Below are 24655 nucleotides of genomic sequence, written 5' to 3' on the forward strand. Positions count from 1 at the left end.
GTAATTAAACTATATATTTTCAAAGTCATATAGACAGCATGATGGTTTGTGTGATCCGCGCGGTTTCACTTACACCCCTTTAATGATCAGGCTGTTTTTTATTATTTTTATCAGCTGATAGCAGTTAAAATTATGGTAAAAAATAATTTTATCTGTTTTTGATAACTTAATGCCCAGGAAGAGCATCTTCCTGGGCATTAAATATAACCCAAATGTTTTATTATGAGCAGATCTGATGAAGGTTTAGACAAGCAGTCTGCAAAGTAAAACTTGTTTAGAGTCCAAACTCTTACTAAAGCTTTTGAAAAGAAAAAATGGTTGAATTTTGAGAAATATCCACAACAGGGGAGCGAGACCTCTGAAAAATGTATATTTTCTCTGAATTCATAGAATAATGTGAAGATTCTGGGAAAAGTTGGGATTCTGAGATTAAAACGTAAATCTTTCTAATCATAATTCTGGCAGTTTTTGTGTCCTTCTGCTGTGGAAAGTCGTGCAACATGAAGATACTGAGAAGATGCTTACAACCTGTATTTTTATTCCATCCATAAATAAAATCATGAGCTATTTTTTTAATCCAAATTTGATCCAAAGGGCCATCGTTGGTTCCAGACCCGTTCTAGAACATTCCTCTAATCTTAAAGTCATCATCAGTTTCTTCCTTTTAACAAATATTTATTTGTTCAAATATTTAATATTTATAACTGGAATATTTGTTCCTCCCTCTCCCACTGCAGTTAGTCCTGTCCTGCAACCCTGTTTTTGCAGCTTAGTGAAGCCAACCATCACTAACCGGGGGGTGGTTTTGGACCCAGAGATGCGGATGGACTCCCACATTAGCCAGGTGGTTAGATCCTGCTTTTCCCGGCTTCGCCAGCTACCAAAGATGAAGTCCATCCTGAAAGACGTGTCATATTTTCTCCCCAAGCTGGACCTGACCGTCATGTATCGGTCCAAAATAGTGTGATGATATTGTGTTTTTGTACATAACAGACTTTTTAACAGACAAATTTGTCGCATTCTCCTACACCTCTTCACGGGCTCGCCACAGTAAATATTCTATTTGGCAAGAGATAAACTTTATTGTATTTATCCTAGTGAATCTATAATTAAACGGGTAAACTAGTAGTAGCACATCCAACATCAAAGAAAGTAAAATGTTATTATCAGGAGAGGGAGAATGTTTAAGTGGTTAGCAGCAGTGTGCTAGCCGATGGCCCCCTCCATGAGGCCACCACAGCTCAACAGAACATCGTTGTAGCTTCTTCTGGGGAGAAAAACACTTAGAGAGAAAATAAAGTTAACAGCTGAAATAGCAGGAAATAATACAGTTAAAGAGCAGATTGTAGAAGAAAGAAACCCCTGGGTTAAACTGGTCTGTCTACTGCATAATGCTGAACTCTAACATGTGTCCTAAGGGAAGGACCTGATTGGTGTCCAGAACCTGCTGAAGAAGCACCAGGCTCTGCAGGCTGAGATCACAGGTCATGAACCTCGCATCAAGGCTGTCACCCAGAAAGGAGAGACCATGGTGGAAGAAGGTAGAGCAGGTCTGGTCCTGACATGTTTCTGAGGTGTCTGCAGGTTCTGGCTCACTTTTTTTGGGTCCAGGTCACTTCGCTGGTGAGGAAGTGAAGACTAAACTGTGGGAGCTTCATGGACGTTGGGACACGCTGAAGGCCAAGGCGTCCCAGAGGAGGCAGGACCTGGAGGACTCTCTGCAGGCCCAGCAGTACTTTGCGGATGCTAATGAGGCCGAGTCCTGGATGAGGGAGAAGGAGCCCATCGTTGGAAGTCCAGACTAAGGGAAAGACGAGGACTTGGCCGAGGTATGGAAGTCCCTTCCTGAGAAACTCCAATCGCTTTTCTTTGCTCTCTTTCCAGTCCTTCATAATTAGTGTTTCTGTATTTGGCATTTCCTTCGGTTGTCTACCAGACGTCGTTGCTCGTTTAAGCGTCTCATGGGTTAGGAGTAGAAGTGCTGGCCTCGCACAGGAAGTGATGACAAACGTGTTCCCGTCGCTCTTATTTCAAACGGTTTACAAGCTGTGATGTGTGTTCCCGCTGCAGAGCAGCCATGACACGTGGCAGCCGGCAGAAGGCTCACGCTTTTCCACTAAACACCCGCAGAGCTACGTCTGCGGTGAACTGAGCAGGGTTTGTTTTACGGTGGCGGATCCGATTGGACCATCGCTGCGAGAAAGCTCCACTTGTGTCAGACGAGCTGAAGGTTCTGATGTTCTGCTCCACAGGCTCTCCTGAAGAAGCACGAGGCCCTGATGTCGGACCTGTCGGCTTACGGCAGCAGCATCCAGGCCCTGAAGGAGCAGGCCCAGTCCTGCAGGGTGAGTTCAGAACCCTCGGCCCGTCAGAACATTCTTATACACCACGTTCTAACACCAGACCTGTTAACCCGACAGCAACAAGGTGATCAGCAGGTGCTTTTGTCCTGCAGGACCTGAAGGCCAATGAGTCCCGCCTGAGGGACATCAACAAGGTGGCATCTGAACTGGAGTCAGAAGGTCTGATGGCTGAGGAGGCTCCTATGGTTCAGGCTCAGGTGAGCGTCACCTGTCTGCAGCAGCTGGTCCCTCTCACTTCCTGGTTTAACTCTGCTCGTCTCTGTTTGTAGCAACAAGAACATCTGGGTTCTGCTCCTGGAAAGGTGCGTGTTGTCCTCCGCCTCCACCAGAACCAGACGTGGTGTTTATGTTACCACTCATTTGTTTGTTTACAGGATGAAGCCGACTCTAACACGGCGTCACCCTGGAAGGTGAGTTCATTCAGCTGATCAGAGGTCACCTCTGATGGCAGCAGTCACGGCCGACCGTGCTGACATCACACAGGAATTCAGGTGACCCGGCAGGCACCAGGTTTTGGTGAAAGTGGGGACATGTCAGCTGGTTGCCATGGCTAGTTATCTTTATGCATCTGTATGACTGCTGACTGGTGTGTTTCCTGTGACCTTTGACCTCAGACCGTACGGTTGGGCGTTCAGACGACGGCTAACTTTAATTCCATCAAGGTAAGAGGAAGCTCTTCCCTTCCTGTCTGAGCGATCCGTCTCCAGGTTTCTTCGTCCGGCGTCCAGCCCGCTGGCGTCCACCTTCATCTCACCTTCATCTCATCTCACTTCATTTATAGTGCAATACTTTCACATTATCATTTTCCCACACTTCTGTATACCTGTATTTTGTTGTTTTTCAATAAAGAATGACAAATTATTTAAGTTTGGTTTTTGTTGCACACAAATATATATCTGTAAAAAATATCTACAAAGCTAATGTTTACATAACAAGTACGATTGGGTTTTGCAATACGGCACTCAAGTTTATTTTAGTAAGATTTTCAAACCAAGTAAAGTTAGTAAAGAACACATTTCTATTGTCTGCTAAGAAACTGTTGGGATTTAAAATGGGCCTGTTGTACAAATAACTTGTAAATGATTATTCCTCACTTTTGTCTTAACCAAAGAAATTCAAGTAATTGAGCAAAAACATTTATTTTTAACACTACAGTTTATAAAACAGGGCGCAAAGTGTCGGCACATGTATGTATGTCGATGGTCCGCCCCAACCAAACCAAGAGACAGACGTCAGGGAGGCCAAGGTTGTCTCTGCAGCTCTCTGGGCACCACGCCTCACTCAGCTGTCTCCAATGATCCAAATGGCTATGGAGGAAAAAATAACAGGTTTGGCCTAGCTGTTTAAAGTACAAAACCATTCATGAAGTGGTCAAGACAAGTACTTGGAACTTACACGCTGCGTTGTGTAGCTGACGTTGGAGACACACAGGCTGCCATGGTGACCTTTTAATAGATCTAAGAAAAAAATGTAATAAAAGAATGAAACTTAAAAACTCCCAGACCTCATGTCATATTTACTCATCAGCTATGGCTGATTTGTTTGGATCACAGTGAGTTACACTAATTCTAATATATTTTTATTTCTATTATACATACATACTTTTTAACTGTTATTTTCACATGACTGTTATCAGGCTCTCTTGTTCTGGTTCTCATGATAATCCCGTGTCTTCCAGTAAGTTATCTTGTGCTTACTTCATCTGTATAATGTCTCTTTACTTTTGGTAAATTGTACTGAGTCCAGAATAAAGGCTAGTTGGCTGTACAAGATACAAACAAGTATTACGTTTTGGAAATATATGAAACACCGCCAGCATCTGTTAGAGCCTGTGGCGGGGTGCTGAGGGCCGGCTCCAGCCCAGGAATGAGCTCTACACGCCGGCCGGGAGGGTTTGAAACACCGCCATCCTCTCCTCTGCTGGCTGTAAATTCTGTTATGGTTACCGGTGCTTGTGTTGCAATGTGAAACGCTTGGTCTCAGATTTTGTAAGAAAGATAATAAAATGTCCCCCCAAAATACGACTTAAATATATTTTCTCTTCTTCATGATACATTTAATGGCTGGTGCGACTCAGGAGTGATAGCGCCAAAAAAAACTACTGAAAACTTGCTCAAAGCAAAATGTTTTCATTACTGAAATAAATTATAAACTTACCGATTTAAAACTTTTTAATACAGGTACTTCTCACGAACAGGCGCAGAAAACCTCCACCTAAACTCCGTGTAAGGTTCAGGTCGATGGGTGTTCCAGTTAGCTCCGGTTGGGTTGAAGCTAGGTGGCTACATCCGTTAGCTCGGCTCCCACCTCCGCTTTAGCTTTGGGTTAGCCAGGGTTAGCTTCAGGTTAGCTCGTAGCTAGTTCGCCTGGGTGTCGTCACTCGAGCCCAGCCTTACAGCCACACCCTCAGTGCCTCCTCTCTTCCCTTTTATGGAATTGTCTGGGCTGGACGGAACCTGTGACACGGTCAAAATGGCGGTGGTGGACACCTCCCATTATGGACAGATAACGTGAAATTGAAGCCTATGGAATCGAATTGTCCAGTATATGTACAGTCTATGCATTAAACATTCTCATTCCCACAAAGTTAACGTCTCTTTGTATCTGAAGGAAGGAGGACCTCTGAGGAATGTTTTGATAAAGCCCTCAAATGTGTCAAATTCTCATTTGCCAAATTTATAAGCAATGTGGTTTTTATAAAACAGAAATTGCATTCCGATTAATTCAGTTTCCAGCTGACACCCAATTCCAGGAAGAAGCAATTTTGAAACCATCCCTTCTTTTGACCTCAGGTCAAAACCTCTCTGCAACGCTGCGGCTGGTATCAGACAAACAGCTCTTCTAAGAGCCAAACAAACAAACTCAGACGCACACAAGCATTCCAGCTTCCTGCCATCACCTGGAGAGATCTTAGACTAGACGGGTCCTATCGGAGCTAATCTCTACGGGTTGCTGATACTGAGAGGTTCACTCCACCGCCAGTGTCCATCACGACCTCTTGACCCCTTGGATCGCACGAGAATCTCCAAACAAGGGTATCGTAGACTTGGTACGGATTGCGTTGGATGGTTTTGTAAGCAAATCTGTGGTTTAACACACATACAGCCAAATTATTTTACAACTCAGACTTCATAAATTCTCTCAGATACTTAAGAACAGTTTTTCTAAAACATCTAGCTTCCATTACAACATTCCACACATCATACTGAATCACTTCATGTCCATTACATTACATATCATTAGTCATACCTTGTCGTGTATAATCATTAGTTTAGGGGAAAATAAATAAATAAATTTTTTTATAAACTATTTACTTGACTGTCTGAATTAATACAAGTGTGTTTATGGTTCCTGATAAGTAAAGTAACTATAGTCTCCTGATTAAACATTCAAAGATTGATCAGGTTGATATTTCATATTCATAAGGAATCATCACATCTTATTGATCATTTTAATAAATATGTAGTCATTCATCATCACTACATTAATGGTGAGCCTTTCCAGTATTTTCATATCATAACACTTTGTGTTAAATCATCTTTCTAAAGTTTAAAGTCTCTTTTCTGGGTTTCTGTTCTGCTGAGCTGAGACGGAGCAGCCGTCTCCTTAAATTTGATAGCGCTGACTCATCACACAACCAAGTCTGTGTCAGCTCCGAGCATCTGCTCACAAAATTATTTACCTTCACGAGGGTGTGAATGTGTCCATTTGTCATTTATCTGTGCTTATTGTCACTTATGTGTTTATGCTTGTGTAACGGAAACAGAGAAAAGCTCTAACTCCTACGTTGCCAAAAGCTAAAATCCTAACCGGGACTGATCACATTGCGCTCACACTTTCTAAGTTAACACACATTTCTTTTGTCTATTATCTTCTGCATCTCCTCTCAGTCCTAGAGAAAAACTGCTACCTGGCTTCATATATTTTCACCTCATGAGTTACCTTTGAACTGCAGTTCAAAAAGATCTACCGACCGCAAATATAGCGGAGTGCGCGCTGGCTGCACCGGTAAGGTGAAGTCACCGGAGGACAAAACAGGTGATGTGCTCCGCTTCGCAGCAGTGAAACGCATCAGGCACACATAAAAGATAGAATGCATGAAAGGATATGAGCCGACATTAACAGTCGCGTGTTAAATTTGTTTTTGAGGTGGCGGCACTTTGAGAATGTTACTGTGGCCGTGCTCAGGACGCATCTTTCTGGAGCGCATCAACGATCAGAGCTCTGCGCCTCTCAGCTCAAAATAGGGTGGCCATTTCCACAACACCAAAAAGGAGGACAATTTTAAGATTGAACAAAGACAAACACAATAGCAACACCGTTATATCGTATGACTATTGTACTCACCAAAGACGTGAAGGTCTACTTTTTACATTTTTGTCCTTTCCTGGCTGCTTCCAACAGTTTTTTGTTTCTTGTACATGTCCGTGCAGTACAAAGTGAAGTTGACACAAATTTGCAGCTCTGCTTTCACGCTCTCCACATCCAGACGATTTCTTTCATTTCTCCATGCTGAGGACATCATAGAAAAGATCCGTTCTGTGTGTGCATTGCTGCATAGAATGGAGAAGATGTAGGCGCAGACTTTCCTCAGGTTCACCAGTGGGACATCTGCTTCGGAAAACAGCTTCAGATAGCGCTCCTCGCTCTGACAACCTTCTATTTCTGGGGAGCTGAGAAAAGCTTCAACCATGCCAACTTCCTCATACAGTCCATCCATATCAATGTTTGCAGGCTTGGACTGCATCACTGTACTCTCCATAAGAGACATCATCTGTGAGGCTAAGCTTGGACATTTTGCGGTGAAAGCTGTTCTCAGAGAAGTCATACCTTTCAGTCACATACCTCTTTGCTCTTTCAGAGAAGTGAATGAAATCAGTCTCACATTTCTTTGCGATATCAGGAGTTAACTGTTTGAGTTTGCTGTTCACAGCAAAGCCAAAAAAATGGTCATTTAATCTCTGCTCAAGCTTGACTTTAAGCTCACTCATCACTTTAAACACAGACGTAATGCTGAATGATTTGGCCTCAAGTGCTTCAATGGAGTCCGAAAAAACCTTCAGAATGTGACTGAGGAAGCTGAAGTTCATCTCAGACACTTCAGTTCTGTCCTCTGCAAAGCACTTCCACAAAATCTTGGTGCATTCTTCCTCACCAAGGCTCTGGAAATAACTCATCAGGGGCTTCCAACACTTCAGCATTGGGTCAATAGATGGCGGCAGAGACAGCCACCTTGTGACGACATGACGCAGCAGGTTGCACTCGTCCACTTCCACAAACTCACAAAACTCCCTAAGCTGCGCTGTACTACTGGCTGTGATGCTAAAATGGCTGTAGACCTTCAATACTGTTCTATGTATGACCAACGCAATAAATTACTCAACATCTTTCAGCTCGAGAGGTGTTGTGTTTATTTCTCAGCCCGCCGAACTCTCTCCAACCATTTCTCATTGTTCAGTTTTAAGGTTGGTTTATGCTTGACGCGTCACGGCTCCGCGCGGTGAAATTGCATCATTTTAACAACCACGCCCCTCCACTGCGTCTCCGCACGGCCCAAAATTTCCGCAACGCGCACCTAGGAAAATTTCTAACCACGCGGATGGTCGGACGCGGAAAAACATGGCGGACCGGTAAGAACTAGTATGGCAGAGGTTTGTAAATACAGACATTTGTATGATTCAGCTCTCAGAGATCACCATAATCAACATGTTGTTAATAATTCTTGGAGAGAAATAGCTCGTAAGGTCGGAAAAGACGAGGAAGCTGTTAAAAACTGTTGAAATGCCATGTTGTGAACAGTAATTTCTACTTCTACTATGGTGTAGTGTTGGATGCATGCCCAGAGGCGGTTTTACCATTAGGCATAGGTAGGCGGCCGCCTGGGGCCCCCTAGCCCTGACCGCCAGCACCCCTCTGTTAATGCCACAATATTCTTATTACCAACCTGTGGCCGCAGACGGGATTGGACATGCGCACTTCTCATTACCATAATTCCTGAACCGTTCAGGTTGCGAGGTGTGGCTGGGGAACAGAGCTTGGTGAAAGTAAAGGGTTGTAGCCCAGCCAAGCAACCGTTTGGTGGGGTGGGTGCCGTTCGCACGCTGTTTAGGGCTGTTGACGGTGAAGATAGCCAGGGGCTGTAGGGACAGGCTCCGGCAGTGTGGGATAGACAGATGGGACTATAGGAGTGCAATCATCAGCGCACCAGGCTAAAGACCAAAGGTGACAGATCATTTGCTGCTGTGGCCCCCAGACTCTGGAACTCTCTCCCCCTGAGCCTGAGATCAGTGGACTCAGTGGTCTCCTTCAAAAAGCAGCTGAAGACTCACTTGTTCAAGCTGGCTTTTGTATGAACTTCTTCACCACTCTCTCTTTATTCTGCTCTCCCCACCTATTCCACCTTCCTCAGGATCCACTGATTTCCCTCTTTCCTATTCACTCTCTCTCTTTCTTAATATTTTTTCTTTTAAATCGCAATTGCTTATTCTTGCTCATTTTAAATATATTTTCAACATTTTTTAAATGCTTTTTTATATTTTTACAATTTTTGTATTTTTTGTTTTTGTGAAGCGCCTCGTGATTTTTATCTTGAGAGGCGCTATAGAAATTATATTTTTCTTTCTTTCTTTCTTTCCTTCTTTCTTTCTTTCTTTCTTTCTTTTTCATCTGTTCTCCAGTTAGAAGGGAACCTCCTGCTGCCTGTGGAGGATCCCAATGCGCTGATCTAGCGGACTTCCTTGCTCAGACCGAATGAGACCGGCACCGCACAGCATTGGCGTACAAGCCTAGACCCCGAGGGAGGGTCTTGACCTTCAGGGACATCTAAGTGCTTTTTAACTTTATTCCTTTTGTTTATTGCTGTGGCTATTTTAAGAGTTATCACCTGCAGTCACAGAGGGGTTGTGGGGGAATACAACCTGGAACGGGCTTGTTATGACCTTGGTGTTCTGCGTGCTGCATTTTACTGGTATTTAATAAAGTTTGTTATTTCTTGTACAGCTGGTCTCCTCCACGCTTATTGAGGTTCTTCTCTCAGTCACAAACACCACTGGTAAGGAAAGATTTAATTACAGTTCCAAACAACCCCCGCTGCTGCATAGACTGCAGTTCATTTTCGGTGTTTTGGAAGGATTTTCTCCGGTAAGTTGATTAAATGTCATCATTTTTGCATTGTGAAGCGTTAGCTAACCGCTTCGTACCAAAATAAACCAACGATGGTATTTTATGTTGCCAGTTTTAGCTAGATAACCTTTAATGAGCTAATTGTGTACAGCTTGTTGATCGTGAGCAGGAGGGTTTAGACAATCTTGACGAGCTGTAGACGGGTTTATTTCAGTTTGTTTGATTCCACGTTTTAAAAATATTCCCCACAGTTTCAATAGGTTATAAACTTTTTACATTATTAGTTTTATTTGGGATTTTTTTGTACAAAATGTTGTTGGTTGCTGTATCAACACGAACATGCATCCGAAATGGAAGCAAAAATGGAGAGATCAATAATAAAGAAAAATATGATTGTGAAGACAAGTGTAACATCCAGCAATGGTCAGTTTTCACCTACAGATTGATCTACATGCCACCGGTCATCTGCAGACATAAATTCCATTCTCTAAAGTGGATTTTACATCCTAGCTTCCAACAAACCCAGAAGGATACTGCAGCCTTGTTGACATTTCAGGAGGAACAAGATGTCAGGCTGTGTTCCCAAACAAAGTCTTCTTTTGATAACACCGCAGGATTGCTCACTCCCTGAATAAAGTGACTATTTTCAGCTCATATGAGTTAATCAATCGTGAAATGAAATGAACCATAATGGTTGATGAATAATAATAATGTCTTGATTAATCTGTGCTTAAATTAATAAGGTTGATTAATCTGTGCTTGAATTGCTGAAGTTTGAAATGAATATTGTTATTACATTGAAAGATTTATATATATAATGATCAGTACTGTTTGATATGACAAGTGAATCATTCTACACTCAGACACAAGGTTCAGTAGAGATAAATTAAAGTTAAGTTAAATGTCATGACACAGATATTATCTTAGCCACAAATCAGAGCATCCTGTATCTGAAAGAAGGCGTGATGCTCTGAGGTTTGCTTGTTAACACCCCTTAACATGGCACATCCCGGTTGACCAAGAAATCATAATATGAGAATATTAAAACAGAGCTCACTTGACGGTGAGTCAGTTCTAGAGAAAGCTACAGACAGGTCATCTGGAGTGAACCCTCTTTAACCCAGAGCATTTTTGACAAGCTGTCAAAAACCCTGCTACACGCTGAAGCCGACACAGCAAATGGTTCCTGCAGAACAAAGCTGATACAGTTCCAACTCCTTAAGAGTCCTTCTAGACGCAAACGACTGTAGTTCCAACCTGTGTGCCTGGCGACATCTTTGGACTGGGGAAGTCTGTACTGCGGTCAATCTACTGGACCTGGGTGCCCAGAGGTCATCCAACCCTCCTGACCTCCTGATCCACGAAGAGGGTCTCCAAAAAGGGTGAGGTAAAATACAGTATAACTGCGTCTGATGCCATTTTGATAAGAATCAACTTCATAGTTTAATGCAAACCAAATTCCTTTTCACACCTGGAACTCAGTTTTTCTAGATACAAGGTTCTGATAAACACACACCATAAATCACCATACATCACATCCCATCCTCTCAGATTCATCCATCACAGTAGCCTTGGTTAATTTGTCATGTTTTTATTTGTTTAGAAAATAAATTTCTTATCTTTTATAAACCTGACTCTGTCTGAATTGAGACGAAGTGTGTTTGATCCCTGAAAAAGCAAAGAATCCTAGAATCTTCTGATTAAACATCCAAAGACCAAGCAGGTTGATATTCTACATTTATATAGAATATCACAGCTTATTGGTCATAAGTAAAGGTACTATATTAAGCTTAAAAGCAACAACATGTACCCTCTACACAAGTAATTATTTAATATTTTTCAGGTAATAACACTGACTGCAACGAGCTGCTGAAGCATGAGACAAACAGGGCTACGAACGTAAGAAGATATGTAGTTTTATTTTGTGGACTCAAGTAATAAGAACAGAATAACGATATTTCAAGAACAGTAGTTGAACACAATAACTTTTAAAAATGTGACATTTTCCATAAAACTGCTCATTTCCACTTGCTTTAATTATAAAGCAAACAAAATTGCAAATACTAATATTAATTAGCATTTGCAATTTTGTTATGAGTAAGGAATGACAAGAAATAACATAACTATCAATAAATAAATGTCAAAGAGTAACTAAAACAAAAATCTCATTTAACCAATAAAGGTTAAACTGTGTTGTGTGTCCATCTTCATGTTTTCATTGTGGCTGAGCGGAGAGCTGAGCAGAAACAACGGTGGTGGCAAATCCCAGTTGGGTCTGTGATGGAGTGATGCACGCCTGGAGTGATTGCATCTCATCCACAGTAAGCACACACTCTCTTTCCATCTCTGTCAGATTTTTAACCTTCAAACTGAGCATGTCAGAAACCTCTCCTATCACACCTGGTTCCAGCTTAATGGGCTGCATTTGTCTTTGCAGGGTTCTAACATCAGGCAGAGGGATACTCGTGTCCTGAAGAAACCTGTATCCTGTTGAACCCACTGAAGAACGGACTTGTACGGCCTTTTTGATTGTCTATTTACTCCATTTAATGCCTCTTCTGTTTTTCATGCCAATTGCCTTCAATTGGTCTTTAGTAAAAAATATGGCCTATTTTTTTCCATGTTCAAAACTTTCTTTTGCTGGACTGAATAAATTTTTGTCTGTGTTTTAAGTGCTCCTTCCAATCTTCTAATGTGCTCCTTTTGACTTTCTATTTCCTCCCTTAGGTTTTCCAGCTGGGTTGCCTGGTTGCATAGCCTGTTCCTTTCTCCTCCTGGCCCTGACGCCGGCTCCTCATGGCTTCCTGGGATGTTCCTCTCTCCTGATACCATCTCATGTCCCCCCGCACTTTCCCTCATCTCATTTGCCTCACCGCTGCTGCTTTCCTCATTCTCTGAAATTATAATGGCACTGTTAGAATAAAGAATAATTTTTAAACAAAATAAATACAAATGTCTAATATTTCAAAAGATTCGTACCACAGTTTACTTGAGTGCAATATGCGTGGTCACTGGTCAGTGGATCAACATACAGTGGTTTTTATCTAAAGTTAAAGTCCCATTAGTTGTCACACACACTGATGTGTGTGCGAAATTTATTCTCCGCATTTGACCCATCCCCTGGGGGAGCAGTGAACTGCAGACAAGCCGCGCTCGGGAACCATTTGGTGGTTTAACCCCCCAATCCAACCCCTTAACGCCGAGTGTCAAGCAGGGAGGCACTGGGTCCCATTTTTTCAAAGTCTTTGGTCTGATCCGACCAGGAATCAAACCATGATCTCCCAGTCTCAGGGCGGACACTCTACCACCAGGTCACTGAGCTGGTACTGTGTATCTACTGTGTTTGACCATACAGTTTCATTGAAATTTTCTTTTTAGTTAGTTGCTATTAGTCAGGCTATAGAAGCCAGATAAACTGGGTGTCATGGCTCAAGGTAAGTGTCTAACCCAAGACATGCAGAATCAGCACACGTAGTCCAAAGCAGTAAAGTAAAATGTCTTTATTATAAAAACGGGAACTGAAACAGCACAGGGAAGTCCTGTGGGATGAGCAATGCGGCTCGAGTCTCTGAGGTGCTCAGGTTAATCAGGAGAGGAGGGGAAGCCGGGGAGGACGCTGGGCAGAGGATGAGAGATCCAGGAGGGTGAGGTAGCAGAGGGAAAGCCAAACAGGAACGGCGGAGGAGGATGGGACGTGATGAGTATGTTCCAGAAAACGAAGACAGCGAGGGTGAGTAGATGATGAGATGATCCTGAGCGAGACAAAAACAGGCGTAAGGGATAATCCAATTCCAAATCCAAAATACAATCCAAGGTCATAAATCCACTAGTCAAAGGCGAGTCAAAACACGCATTAACAAGATCAAAGTTCAGAGTCGAGTGGCTGGTGCTACCTAAACTGGTGCAATCATCCGGCAAAGTGATGTGTCTCCATCCTCCTTTTGAACCCGCGTCCCTGACTGGGAAATCTCCTGCAGCTGCCGCTCCCCCTGCTCCTCACCTGTGGAGAATTAAGTTAGAGTCTGGTGAGAGGAGAAGGTGTGACTCACCTCTGCCCAGGAACATGACACTGGGTTATAGATGCATGTACTGTCTTCACATAAACATATAAATAATGATTGTAAAATGTATTCTACTGAACATAATAGATCACCATTCAAAGCATAAACAGCTACATATTTTCTTCAAGGTAAGCTGGAGCAGAATTCTAGCTTTCAATAAGCCACTTTAAAATGGATATTTCAACTCTAGTTTAGGGCTTCAGGACTTAAAGTTATTAAATGTGCTTATATTATAGCAGTGTGTTGCATTACTACGTCAAATTTATTGCTCTAATATATTATAGTAATGTATGTGGTCTAAATGTATTCTACAATGTGTTTGGACTGTCGTATTCCTGTAATGTAGAACAGTCACAGGTGTCTGTCTTCCTACAAATGCTCGGAAATAAATAAACAGGCTACTTTGTGAAAGAATTAGGACACAATATATAATATTATTCAATAATTACCACAATTCGCCAGGGGAAATGTGACAATATTCAATTTTTGTGATTTGTCCCACCATACACCATTCAAACTGACTTACGCGCTGGGATGTTTGGAACCATAGATATGTATATATAAACATGTGCTGTGTTTATATATACCTATGTTTGGAACTATTGAGAGCTCCGTTAACCACGTGACCGCGAGACGGCGCGTTCAAAGCCTGTCGTAACTTCTACTGTTCTGAGAACCCGTGACCCGAAACGTCACCTGACCGACTGACGACGCTGTTACGTTACGCTCTCTAGCGCCCAACAGGCGTCTACGTCGTCTGTACGTCAAAGAAGTTAAGCAACATGGCGGCCCTCAGAGCTTGTGTGCCAGTGAACAGGCTGGTTTTGGTCGTAAAGGTCAGTTTTCCTGTTAATCTCGCGTCTCTCTAAATAACAGAAGATGTACCAGAAACATTCATGTTGATTTAAGACGAGAGACTACTGAAGCCGCGGAGGGTCAGCTGGTAACGACTGTTTGAAGCGCCACATTATTCAGCCAGAACATTATGACCGCTTAGAGGGAAGTTATCACCTCCAGAATGTTATGAGTTTGTAGGATTTTGTTATTAGTTTAGAATGTTTTTGTATTTTCATCTTGTCAAAATATTTTCATCTCAATTTTATTTTTAACTTTAGAAATGTAAAGTTCAACACTTTCAAGAGAGGCATATCCGTGTGTGTGTGTGTGTGTGTGTGTGTGTGTGTGTGTGTGTGTGTGTGCGTGTGTGTGTGTGTGTGTGTGTGTGTGTGTGTGTGTGTTTTGTAGTATTCCTCATGCCGGTCCTGTGCAGTGACCAGCAGAACTCCCTACTCCACTGTCCCCAGTGAAAAGGTAACTACAGCCATCACCTGCTCTCTGCTGGTTGATTTTCTGTCAGGTTCTGACTGTTTAACTGTAAATACATTCATCATTTACTCATCATGGTGCAGCATCAGCAGCAGCCAGCTACCATTGCTCTTGCTTCTTTACTCCTTTTTTTACTCTTTGCTTGTCTTGTGTGGCATGTTTAAAGCCCTTAATGTGGGCATATGTTCTGTAAACCGCATGATCCACAGGAGAACTTTTGTGCTGTTTGTGTTCATTTTTGCCTGGCTTTAAAACTTTTTGGGAACGCACTGGGACATTCCTCTAGCTCCGTACATGGAACTGTTGCCTACACCAGGGATCAGCCGTCGGCGCTGCAGAGAGGTCTCTCTCCTCCATAGAAAAGCCGGTTCTGCCTCCTGACTTAAGGAGGAAACAAAGTGGCTGCAATAGGGGTGGGCGATATTTGAAACGTGCGGTAATGATATAAATTGCGATATATGACTTTCTTTTGTATAGGTGTAAAAAAAACGACAGTTTCTGAACATACTCTCATATCAGATACATCGCAGCAGAATAAACACACAAACACATAAGTGTTTATGCCCCTTGTGTGCAGTAATTAAACTTTCCTTCATCAGAGGTCGTTCGCCAGGAACACCAGTTTGTCCACGGTCTCGGGCTTCAGTGCAGATCAGTGGCATGTTACTATGTTGCCTCTGGTGCTGAATGCTCATTCTGAGGGGACGCTTGTAGCACGAATACAAGGGTGTTTCATGGCTAGGCTTTCCACCCTGGGAAAATCGGCCTGGTGCAGCTGCCACCACTCCAGTGGGCCAACTTCTCCTTCATTGTTTGCAGGTAATTCTTTGCTCAATTTCAATTGATTCTCTGTTAGTGAGGGCAGCTGGGCCAGGCTGAGCAGTTGCCTTTTTGAAAAAACTGCCCAGAGTTCGTTTACTCCTCTTAGGTTCTCTTTGGACTTCAACTTCAGGACCTGCAATATGGCCTTCTCTTGTTCAAGCAGCCTCTGAATCATCTGTTGACGAGAGCCTCATCTTGTTGGAGTTTCAGTTATGAGGCGGTGGGGAGGAGGAGGGGGGGCAGTTAAGCTCGGCCCGGGCATTAGCCATTTCTCTCTTTCTGGCAATCTTCACACTTCTCTCTAAAGATATTATTATATTAATATTAGTCCCATTCCATGTGCACAATATCACAGAAAACATCTGGTCTAAAGACATCAACATGTACAAATACCTGTATAATGTAATCCTAGATAACACTGATTTATTTGATGATCAAAAAACATCACACTATACTTTTAATACTATATTAATTAATAATAGTATATTAAAATATTTTAAATAACTGCATGCGTGTGTGCGTGTGAGAGGGAGGGAGAGAGAAATCCTGTGGAGGGTCAAATATAATCAGGAGTTGATATAATTTGTTTGGTTTAGTATGAGTACATACAAAAATTAATTGGTAGCTAGAAGTCGACCGATAGTGATTTTTCTATCGTCGATACCGATACGAGGTGGTCGTGGTCAGCCGATGGCCGATAAGTGCTGCCAAGTTTTTGGGCCGATTTCATGGCCGATATCTCGATGTTGGAGAGAAATAGCTCGCACTGTCGGAAAATCTTATCTTATCGATCACATTGAATGACCAGTTTATCAAATCCATGGTTATTAAAAAATAGTTTTTCAGAAGAAATGCAGAGAAGCGCTCTGTGGGCAGACAGGACAAAGAGCCTTGGGGGAAAAAAGATAAGGGAGAGAAAGAGGGAAGTGTCTGTACTCCTCGAGTGCCAGAAGAGAAAAAATGGTGATGACCATGTCAGCCTGACCCACTGTGTCCCTAATTATTTAAACTTTTTGTAGAGAACATCGTCCCAACGTGAAAAGTGAGGTGTTTCTTGAATAATAAACTCTGGTTGACCCCTGCGCTGAAATCCCTGCTGAACGATAAGAAAATAGCTTTTATGGCTGGAGACAAAGAGCAACAGAGACGGGTCCAGAAGGAGCTCAAATATAAGATCAGACATGCTAAAGACATCTACAGGGAGAAGCTGGAGACACAGCTGGGGCAGAACAATGCTTGTGGAGCATGGAGAGGCCTCAGGAACATCACAGGTCACTGTGGGAGGAGCCAGTGGGTCTGCTGAAGGGGCCCTGAACAAGGCTAATGAGTTTAACCTGTTTTTTAAATATTAAATTAATATTTAATGACCCAGATGATGACAGCATTTGCTGTGTCATGGTCCAAAAATAAATAAAAAAGCAACATTAGCTGGGATGTGTTATGCTACATAAACATGCAAATAAATTAATACACAAGTCATTAATATATGGTTGATATCATATTATCAATGTTCTATTCAGGCCAACCGCGGCTGTGCACGAACTTTTTCAAACTGAGTCAGTTTTGGACCAGAGGCTGCAGCGCAGAGCGCGTGGATTAAGATGCTCTTGCCCTAATTTTGGTTTCGGTAGTGTGATGTTGAAAAGAAAATAGTAAACAATTCTGCTGACACTAAAGATGTATCTGCATTAATTGATCGTTAACACTAATTGCCTTAAAACTGCTCTTTGAAACACAGACTTCCTAAATTTCAGACATCTTCAATGATTTAGTCTGAACAAATTTCCACCTGCCGCTGTTTTTCCCATTAGTAAAGCTTGACATTGTGCAGCTCCTCTCTCCCCGTCTCTCACCTGCGCGGCCGGTACGCACCGCAGGTCTGACCTCCAATAACCCCAGACCCGATGACCGGAGCGTCGCTCAACCAAAGGCAGAGAGAAAGAATAAACCTCAAACTTATTTTTTTATGTTGACAAAAAAAATAACGCAGTAATGCACCATTTTACCTGCCATTGCCTAACAGTAAAATATCCATACTGAAGCAACACTTAACTTTTAAAAACAAATTTTTAAATTTATTTTTATTATCATCGCAGTCAAAGACAAAACAATACAGAATGTCATTGACATTTTCAGTGAGTATACACATACGAAGATGAATAATTAAAACGAGTGTTTATATTTGTACATAGTTGTATATATTCACGTTTTTCAAGTAATCAAATAAAAAAGACAGAAAAAAATGAAATGGAAATGAACGTTGGAACCTAGTCTGAACGAATACCTCAATCCCCCCCCCAACGAGCACAGGAAGTAGTGGATTGTACCCTATTTATAGCCTCTTTCCACAGATCATTGGAAATACGAATCCCAACTCGATCTCCCATGAGTTTTTGATCTTCGTGTTTGATTGACAACTTAATGGAAGTATATTATTTATTTTTGCGATCAAACCTTTTTGAAAACAACACTTAACATTCATGAGAAAATGAAAAACATGAAAAGGAATCAGGAAAGGAAGAAATGTTATTTCTGGTTTTACATTTTTCACTTTATTTCAAACTATAATTTTGTGTTTTCATCACATTTAGCTTGAATTTTATGTAAATATCTTCATCTTTCATGAGGATTTTTGTGTTGCATTGTTTGGAGAATGAATCAGAACAACATAAGGTAGCGCGATTCATGTTGCGAATGACCGCAGTCACAAATTCTTGTCATGTGTCTTACCCATGTATGTCTGATCTCTGAATTGTGTGCACTGAAAATCAATTTTGTTTCTCTGTATGTCCTGCACATGTGGTAGAAATGACAATAAAAACGACTTTGACTTTGAACATAAAAACTACTTAAAAGGATTGTTTTAGTTTTGAACGTTAAATGTTCTTCAATAATTTTTAGAAATATTTGTTCTGCTGAAATTCTTCTGGCATGTGAGAATATCAAACCAGTCATTTTGACGTAAACAAATAGAATGGTGATATAGATTATAGGCCACATGGCCCATTCCTACTCAAATGGGATATGCTAATAAATTTATCAAGGCCCCCCCCCCCCTCCCATCCTGCATGTTTTTCATGTCTCTACTTCAGCCCACTTGACTTACATATCTGCATTGCCTTCTCATGGTGACATCAAGTGCTGTAGAAACCTGCTAATCACTCATTCATTTAGATCAGGTGTGTGGCAGCAGGGAAACACCTAAAACATATAGGACGGGGGGGCTGAAACACTTGATTTCAAGATTTCATAGCTGTGGCGCGGCGTCTGTAGAGGAAACACTGTTGTTGTCGGCTGTGTGACGGGGAAAAGGACCTGGAGTACAGGTCCGTCGTCATGGACTTTTTTGACTGGTGTGAGTGTAACCATGCACGCATGCACACACACACACACACTCACACGCACACACGCACCGCACACACACACACACTGCAGCTACGGAGCTTAAAGGACACACTGACATCTTCTGTTGTTTGTGCTGCTTTGCCCACCTTCACCGTTCTTTCTGAGGGGACCATCAGCTCACCTCTGTTTTTAGGTTGAAGCAGGTTCTGCTCTGGACACAGCCTGAGTGCACAGCACCCGTGACGAGGCTTGCTAGGGACAAAAACAGCAAGAGATTGTCAAGAGGCTCCAGTGCACTCGAACCAGAACCTCTCGCCACAAAACCGTTTCTTCTCCTCTGCGGTCGGACTCATGAAGGACAATCGTAGACCTGCCCGCTCCAGCTGCTTTGTTCTGGTCACATGACCCTGTGTTGTCGGCACCTGAACTGACCCGCTCTGACCAGTACCTACACCGACTCGTATAAAGTGGCTGCTTCTCTAATTATTGTCCCCCTATATTATTATAACTGCACTGTGTTAATTTCTTAGTTCTAATGTTTGCTCATCGCTTATTTTTTCTTGCTCCAAGGACCACAGCAACTTCATAATGTTGTGATTATGCAGTGCGTAATGAGGCCTCAACATATTCATGTCTGAGTTAAGAGTCACTGTGTTTTGTATGAGCTCTGCTAACCAGCCTGTTGTTAACTGATGAGTTGTTCTCTTCTTCACAGACCTTTGATAAGATCCTGATTGCCAACAGAGGAGAAATCGCTTGCAGGGTAAGTTAGACAGGCATTGTTGATGTTCATGACGCTTGACGTCTGCACTCACATGTAGGTGGAGCCCAACAGAGTCAGCATCCTCTGTACCACCCTGTGCAGCTTTGGAAACATGGCTCTCTTGTTCATGTATTGACCCTTTGCACAGACGTCACCTAATCACGTGGGTCCACCATGCTGGATGGAAAAAGCGTGTAAACAGTGAGCGACAGGAGTACTAAACAAAGGGGAAAATAGAGCCTGAAATTGTTTTTGCGATCAAAACAAAAACAAAACTCCTCCAGCATTCCTTCATCTAGTTCAGTGGTTCCTAACCTGGGGGTCCCGACCCCCACAAGGGGGCGCCAAAGCCTCTCAGTGGGTCTCCAGGACCTCTCCACTTTAAGGGGTTAAAACTTCATTTATTACTTGTTTATAGTCTACATTTTGCTCACATTTTTTTTCATGAGTGAAAAGTTTACTGATATTAAGACAGGAAATAATTAGTACAGAAAAAGTAACACACTTTTAAGAACATTTTGCTCAGCTCACTGTTTTATTTTCAAGTGTCAAAAGTTCATTAAAGATAGGACTGGTTGATTAATCACAGCGTTTACAGTAAATAATCTAGTATAAACAGTAATATACACATTTAAGTACATTTTGCTCAGTGTATTTTTTATGTGTCAAATGTTTATTGAAAGGAATGATTGATTTATCAGTGTTTACAAGAAATAATGTGTTCAGAAAAGTAATACAAACTGTCAAGCACATTATGCTTTGTTTGGTTTGGTTAATGACTTTGTTCTGTACTGGAGCCTACTATTACTGTTATCTATTGAATCAAAGCATATTAAAATGTGCTTGAACAATTTTATCATTTCTTAATATTATTTGTACTGGAAGAGAGAATGGGAGGGGGTCGTCAAAAATTTTACTGGTAAAAAAGGGGTCCCTTGGGAAAAAGGTTGGGAACCACTGGTCTAGTTCATGCCCAGTTCAGTTATCAGAAGAAGTAGCGCATCTAGCGGGGGCTCATAGAGCGGTATGTTAACTAGCTTACCAACGTTAGCTTACGTTCTCCCTGCAGCTGTTCACCGATGTAAACATGTTGCTGACTTTGCCTAAATTCACCCCGCTGGATTTATAACATTATGTTATAAACAGCGTTTCATTTTACACCAAAGCTGATTGTTAAAAAGTCCGGATCCCTACCAGCTTCTGTTGCTGGTGGTGTTACCGGGTTCAGCTGCTGCTCTCACACCAGAATGAGAAGATCTCTGAACGGCGACGCTCATATAAATAAATAAATAACGTAATTTTAACACGTAATCATACATCGGAGCTTTAATATTGTTAATAATTGTCTCGCGTTACACTACAGTGGACGTCGCGCATCATCTGTGGTGAAATACCCATCCATCAGGATTATCAGTAACTCGTATAAACACATCACATTAATCCCTGTCCCTGTCTTCCTCGTGAAATAAATGAACGTTAATCTTACCCGGTAAAAACATGTTCGCTGCAAATCTGAGGCCTGCTAGTCCGCTTGACGCGGCAGTTCATCTCCATCCTCAGTCTCTATCAAAGTAATTAAAAAAACAAAACTAGTTGAGTTTATATCCTTGTCTGTTAGTGCAGCCAACCACGCAGCAAGCTAAAACCATTTTACTGTCAAATCTACTAAATAAAAGCGATAAAAGGCTACAAACTGGCTTGTTATGACTAGCTTCACTGGAGTTTCAATGGGTGTAAACGGTCTTTTTGCCGTCCATCATGGCGAAGGGGGCGGCCACATGAGTGGCGTGACGTCACGTGCAAAGGGTCAAAGCATTGACCCTTTGCACGTGACGTCCCAATGCTTTGACAAAACTGCATTGTCCTTCAGATTAACTTCACCTTTAAGATAGAGTCAGACTGAAGATCTGGGTATTCCAACATAGGTTCAGGTGGAGCTGAAACTGCACAGGAGTCTTCATTGTTGTCGAGCCTTAAAGGTTGGTTTATGCTTGACGCGTCCGCGAGGTCCGCACGGCTCCGCGCGGAAAAGTAGCGTCATTTTGCATCATTTTAACAACCACGCCCCTCCACCGCGTCTCCGCACGGCCCAAGATTTCCGCAACGTGCACCACGCGGACGGTCGGACGCGGAAAAACATGGCGGACCGGCACGGCAGAGGTTCGTAAATACAGACATTTGTATGATTCAGCTCTCAGAGATCACCGTGATCAACATGTTGTTAATAATTCTTGGAGAGAAATAGCTCGCACCGTCGGAAAAGACGAGGACGCTGTTAAAAATGCTGAAATACCATGTTGTAAACAGTGATTTCTACTTCTACTGTGGTGTAGTGTTGGATGCATGCTGTAGAGCTCCATGCTGCCCCCTACAGTTTGGGAGAATATTGGCTCACCGCAGAGACGAGCCGCACAAACCATAAACGCTGCGAGTTGTGAAGCGCGTTCCAGCCGCGAGCCGCATCACCGCGCGGAAAGTGAATGCGTCAAGCATAAACCAAGCTTAACCCTGTTGATGGTTGTGGTGCTCAATATGAAGACTAGTTTGCCATTTTTGACCATTAGGGTCCAGTTTAGCTAAAAGGTATCTCTGCGTTCAAGCATCTTCAACACCAGCTGAGCGCATATTTTCTACTGCTGGCAACACAATCAGCCAAGAAAGGGCCTGCCTGCTGCCAGAAAGACCAGACATGCTGGTTTTTCTGAAGAAAAAGAACTCATATTTATATAGTGTACATATTTCTGTTGTATCCCTTATTCATAGAGTGGGTTTATTTATTTCTTCTTTATTGATTTGGGATTCAAAGACTTTTATTTCAGTAGTAGATATTTTTGTAATTTGCTCACCAGATAGTTTGCATTTATCTTCACATGTTAAGTTTTATTTAGCATGAAAATGTAAATACTACCTTTTTATTTCCATACACATATTTAAATCTTGTGTTTTTCACTGTTTGCATTGAAAGTTTGCTACAATTTTTGGTTTAAGAAAACAGAACCTTTAGTACTTTGTTAGTTTTCCTTAGAATTATACACAGGTATCAAAACATGTATGTTATGGTGCCAGTATCGAAAACCAGGTATCATGAACTTAGTAGTATCGAAATATATTTAACAGTACCCAGCCCAAGGAGTGTCGCAACTTTTTTTCTGCCCACCCTGCAGATGGACGAGCCATTGTTCTGAGTTTTTCCTATAGCAGCTTTGGGAATCTAAAATATTCCCTCACAGAATTCCCTTCAAGTGCTTCCTAGGTGGAAACCGAGCAGCCCCGGTGGTTGTTGCTGCTTCTGCTTCTGGCGTGATTCACATGGGTCCTTGTTTTTGTCCTTGTGGGTTGTGTGCTGTTGTCGGTTTTTCATCTTCAGCTTTGTTGGATAAGACTTAATGGTGAATAACCCGAGTGTTTCACACTGTGGTTAATTGTCAAACCGGTTAATCGCTGCAACACTGTGGATTTAACCTCATCCTAATCTGAGATTATGATGGTAGCCTGATGGCTGTATTAGGTTACCTGACCATGATGAGACAACGTGGTGGCACTGTTTTAGGACAGATGTTTAAAAAGTACAAAGAGAAAATTTTCCACTGTGGAAATGGGATTCTTCACCTGGTCAGACAGGTGCCAGGTGATGGTTTAGTTAATTGGATCTATTCTGTTGCTCAGCTACATTTATTAGCAGTGCTATCCTACTGCAGCTGTAATTGGGTGAATGATCACATTGCGGTTATTTTTTTCAGGTGATTAAAACATGCAAGAAGATGGGTATCCAGACCGTAGCTGTTCACAGTGATGTGGACTCCAATGCTGTAAGTCTGTTTATTTGTTTATTACCATTGTTTCAGGCTGCTGTTTAATGCTTCTGAAAATTAATAAATAAACCACAAAATAGTAAATATCCTAAATAAATTAGATTTGATGACAAGTGTGATTTGTTTTTCCTTTCGGCAATAAAGATAAAACTGCAATGTTCAAACTGAACATAACTGAATACTTAAAACATTTATGGGGTTCCTAAAAAAAGCTGACAAGAAAGTTTCAGTCTCAGTGAGTATATCTGGAGATTCTCAGTTTTTCTATTTAAACTCATGAATATCAATTGTGGGGTACCTCAAGGATCCATCCTAGGCCCAAAAATGTTTATTATGTACATAAATGATATATGTAAAGTATCAACGCTATTCAAATTTGCTTTATTTGCAGACGACACAAACATTGTTTGTACTGGTGTGGATTTGCAGCTGATTCTTGGGGTAATCACAAAATAAATACATGGTTTAAAAAATGGTTTGATACAAGTAAACTATCTTTAAATCTAGATAAAACAAAATTCATCTTATTTGGAAAACACAAAAAAAAATATTGTAGTAAATATAACTATTGATAGGGTTAATATTGAAAGGGTTACTGAATTTAAATTTCTAGGGGTAATTGTGGACCATAAAATCTGCTGGAAACCACTAATTGAATATGTTAGGGGAAGTTGGCTCAGAATCTTGCCATCCTAACAAAAACAAAACATATTCTCAATTGTAAAGCTCTTCTTATGAGTTACTGTACATACAGGTGCTGGCCAGTAAATTATAATATCATCAAAAGGTTGAAAATATTTCAGTAATTCCATTCAAAACGTGAAACTTGTACATTATATTCATGCAATGCACACAGACCAATGTATTTCCGATGTTTATTACGTTTAATTTTGATATTTATAGGTGACAACCAATGAAAACATCAAATCTGGTATCTCAGAAAATTAGAATATTCTAAAGGCCAATGAAAAAATGTTTCTTTCTCTAATGTTGGCCAACTGAAAAGAATGAACATGAAAAGAATGTGCATGTATAGCACTC

The 24655-nt window shown here is 41.7% G+C and overlaps 2 protein-coding genes and 1 long non-coding RNA gene across 7 annotated transcripts in view; 2 read left to right on the top strand and 1 right to left on the bottom strand.

Annotated features, from left to right (window-relative positions):
* zic2b (zic family member 2 (odd-paired homolog, Drosophila) b) overlaps positions 1-4385 on the top strand; it is a 44752-nt gene extending 40367 nt beyond the window's left edge. Inside the window, exons 3-8 of one of the 4 annotated variants that reach the window (XM_070542764.1) lie at positions 738-844; positions 1419-1541; positions 1612-1829; positions 2253-2345; positions 2421-2560; positions 2633-2878. Coding sequence is in view for 1 of the 4 variants with exons in the window: in XM_070542766.1 (XP_070398867.1) it covers positions 2280-2345; positions 2456-2560; positions 2633-2665; positions 2738-2773; positions 2978-3055 (318 nt within the window). In the remaining 3 variants the exon portion in view is untranslated. Of the gene's footprint in view, positions 1-737; positions 1542-1611; positions 1830-2252; positions 2346-2420; positions 2561-2632; positions 2879-2977 lie in introns of those variants that run through there. The other 3 variants (XM_070542766.1, XM_070542763.1, XM_070542765.1) reach the window with 3 other exon arrangements.
* LOC139062184 (uncharacterized) lies at positions 3487-4921 on the bottom strand. The gene is made up of 3 exons (XR_011515767.1): positions 4521-4921; positions 3759-3820; positions 3487-3670 (listed from the first exon to the last, which is right to left on the bottom strand). It is a non-coding gene; the product is annotated as an uncharacterized lncRNA (long non-coding RNA).
* A 9345-nt stretch (positions 4922-14266) lies between these two features.
* pcca (propionyl-CoA carboxylase subunit alpha) overlaps positions 14267-24655 on the top strand; it is an 86659-nt gene continuing 76270 nt past the window's right edge. Inside the window, exons 1-4 of one of the 2 annotated variants that reach the window (XM_015945537.3) lie at positions 14267-14382; positions 14792-14857; positions 19755-19802; positions 23543-23611. In XM_015945537.3, coding sequence (XP_015801023.3) covers positions 14329-14382; positions 14792-14857; positions 19755-19802; positions 23543-23611 — 237 coding nt within the window. In that variant the 5' untranslated portion in view covers positions 14267-14328. Of the gene's footprint in view, positions 14383-14791; positions 14858-19754; positions 19803-21818; positions 21963-23542; positions 23612-24655 lie in introns of those variants that run through there. The other variant, XM_070542768.1, reaches the window with a different exon arrangement.

This window comes from Nothobranchius furzeri, chromosome 12 (assembly GCF_043380555.1).
Source record: "Nothobranchius furzeri strain GRZ-AD chromosome 12, NfurGRZ-RIMD1, whole genome shotgun sequence".
Lineage (NCBI taxonomy): Eukaryota > Metazoa > Chordata > Actinopteri > Cyprinodontiformes > Nothobranchiidae > Nothobranchius > Nothobranchius furzeri.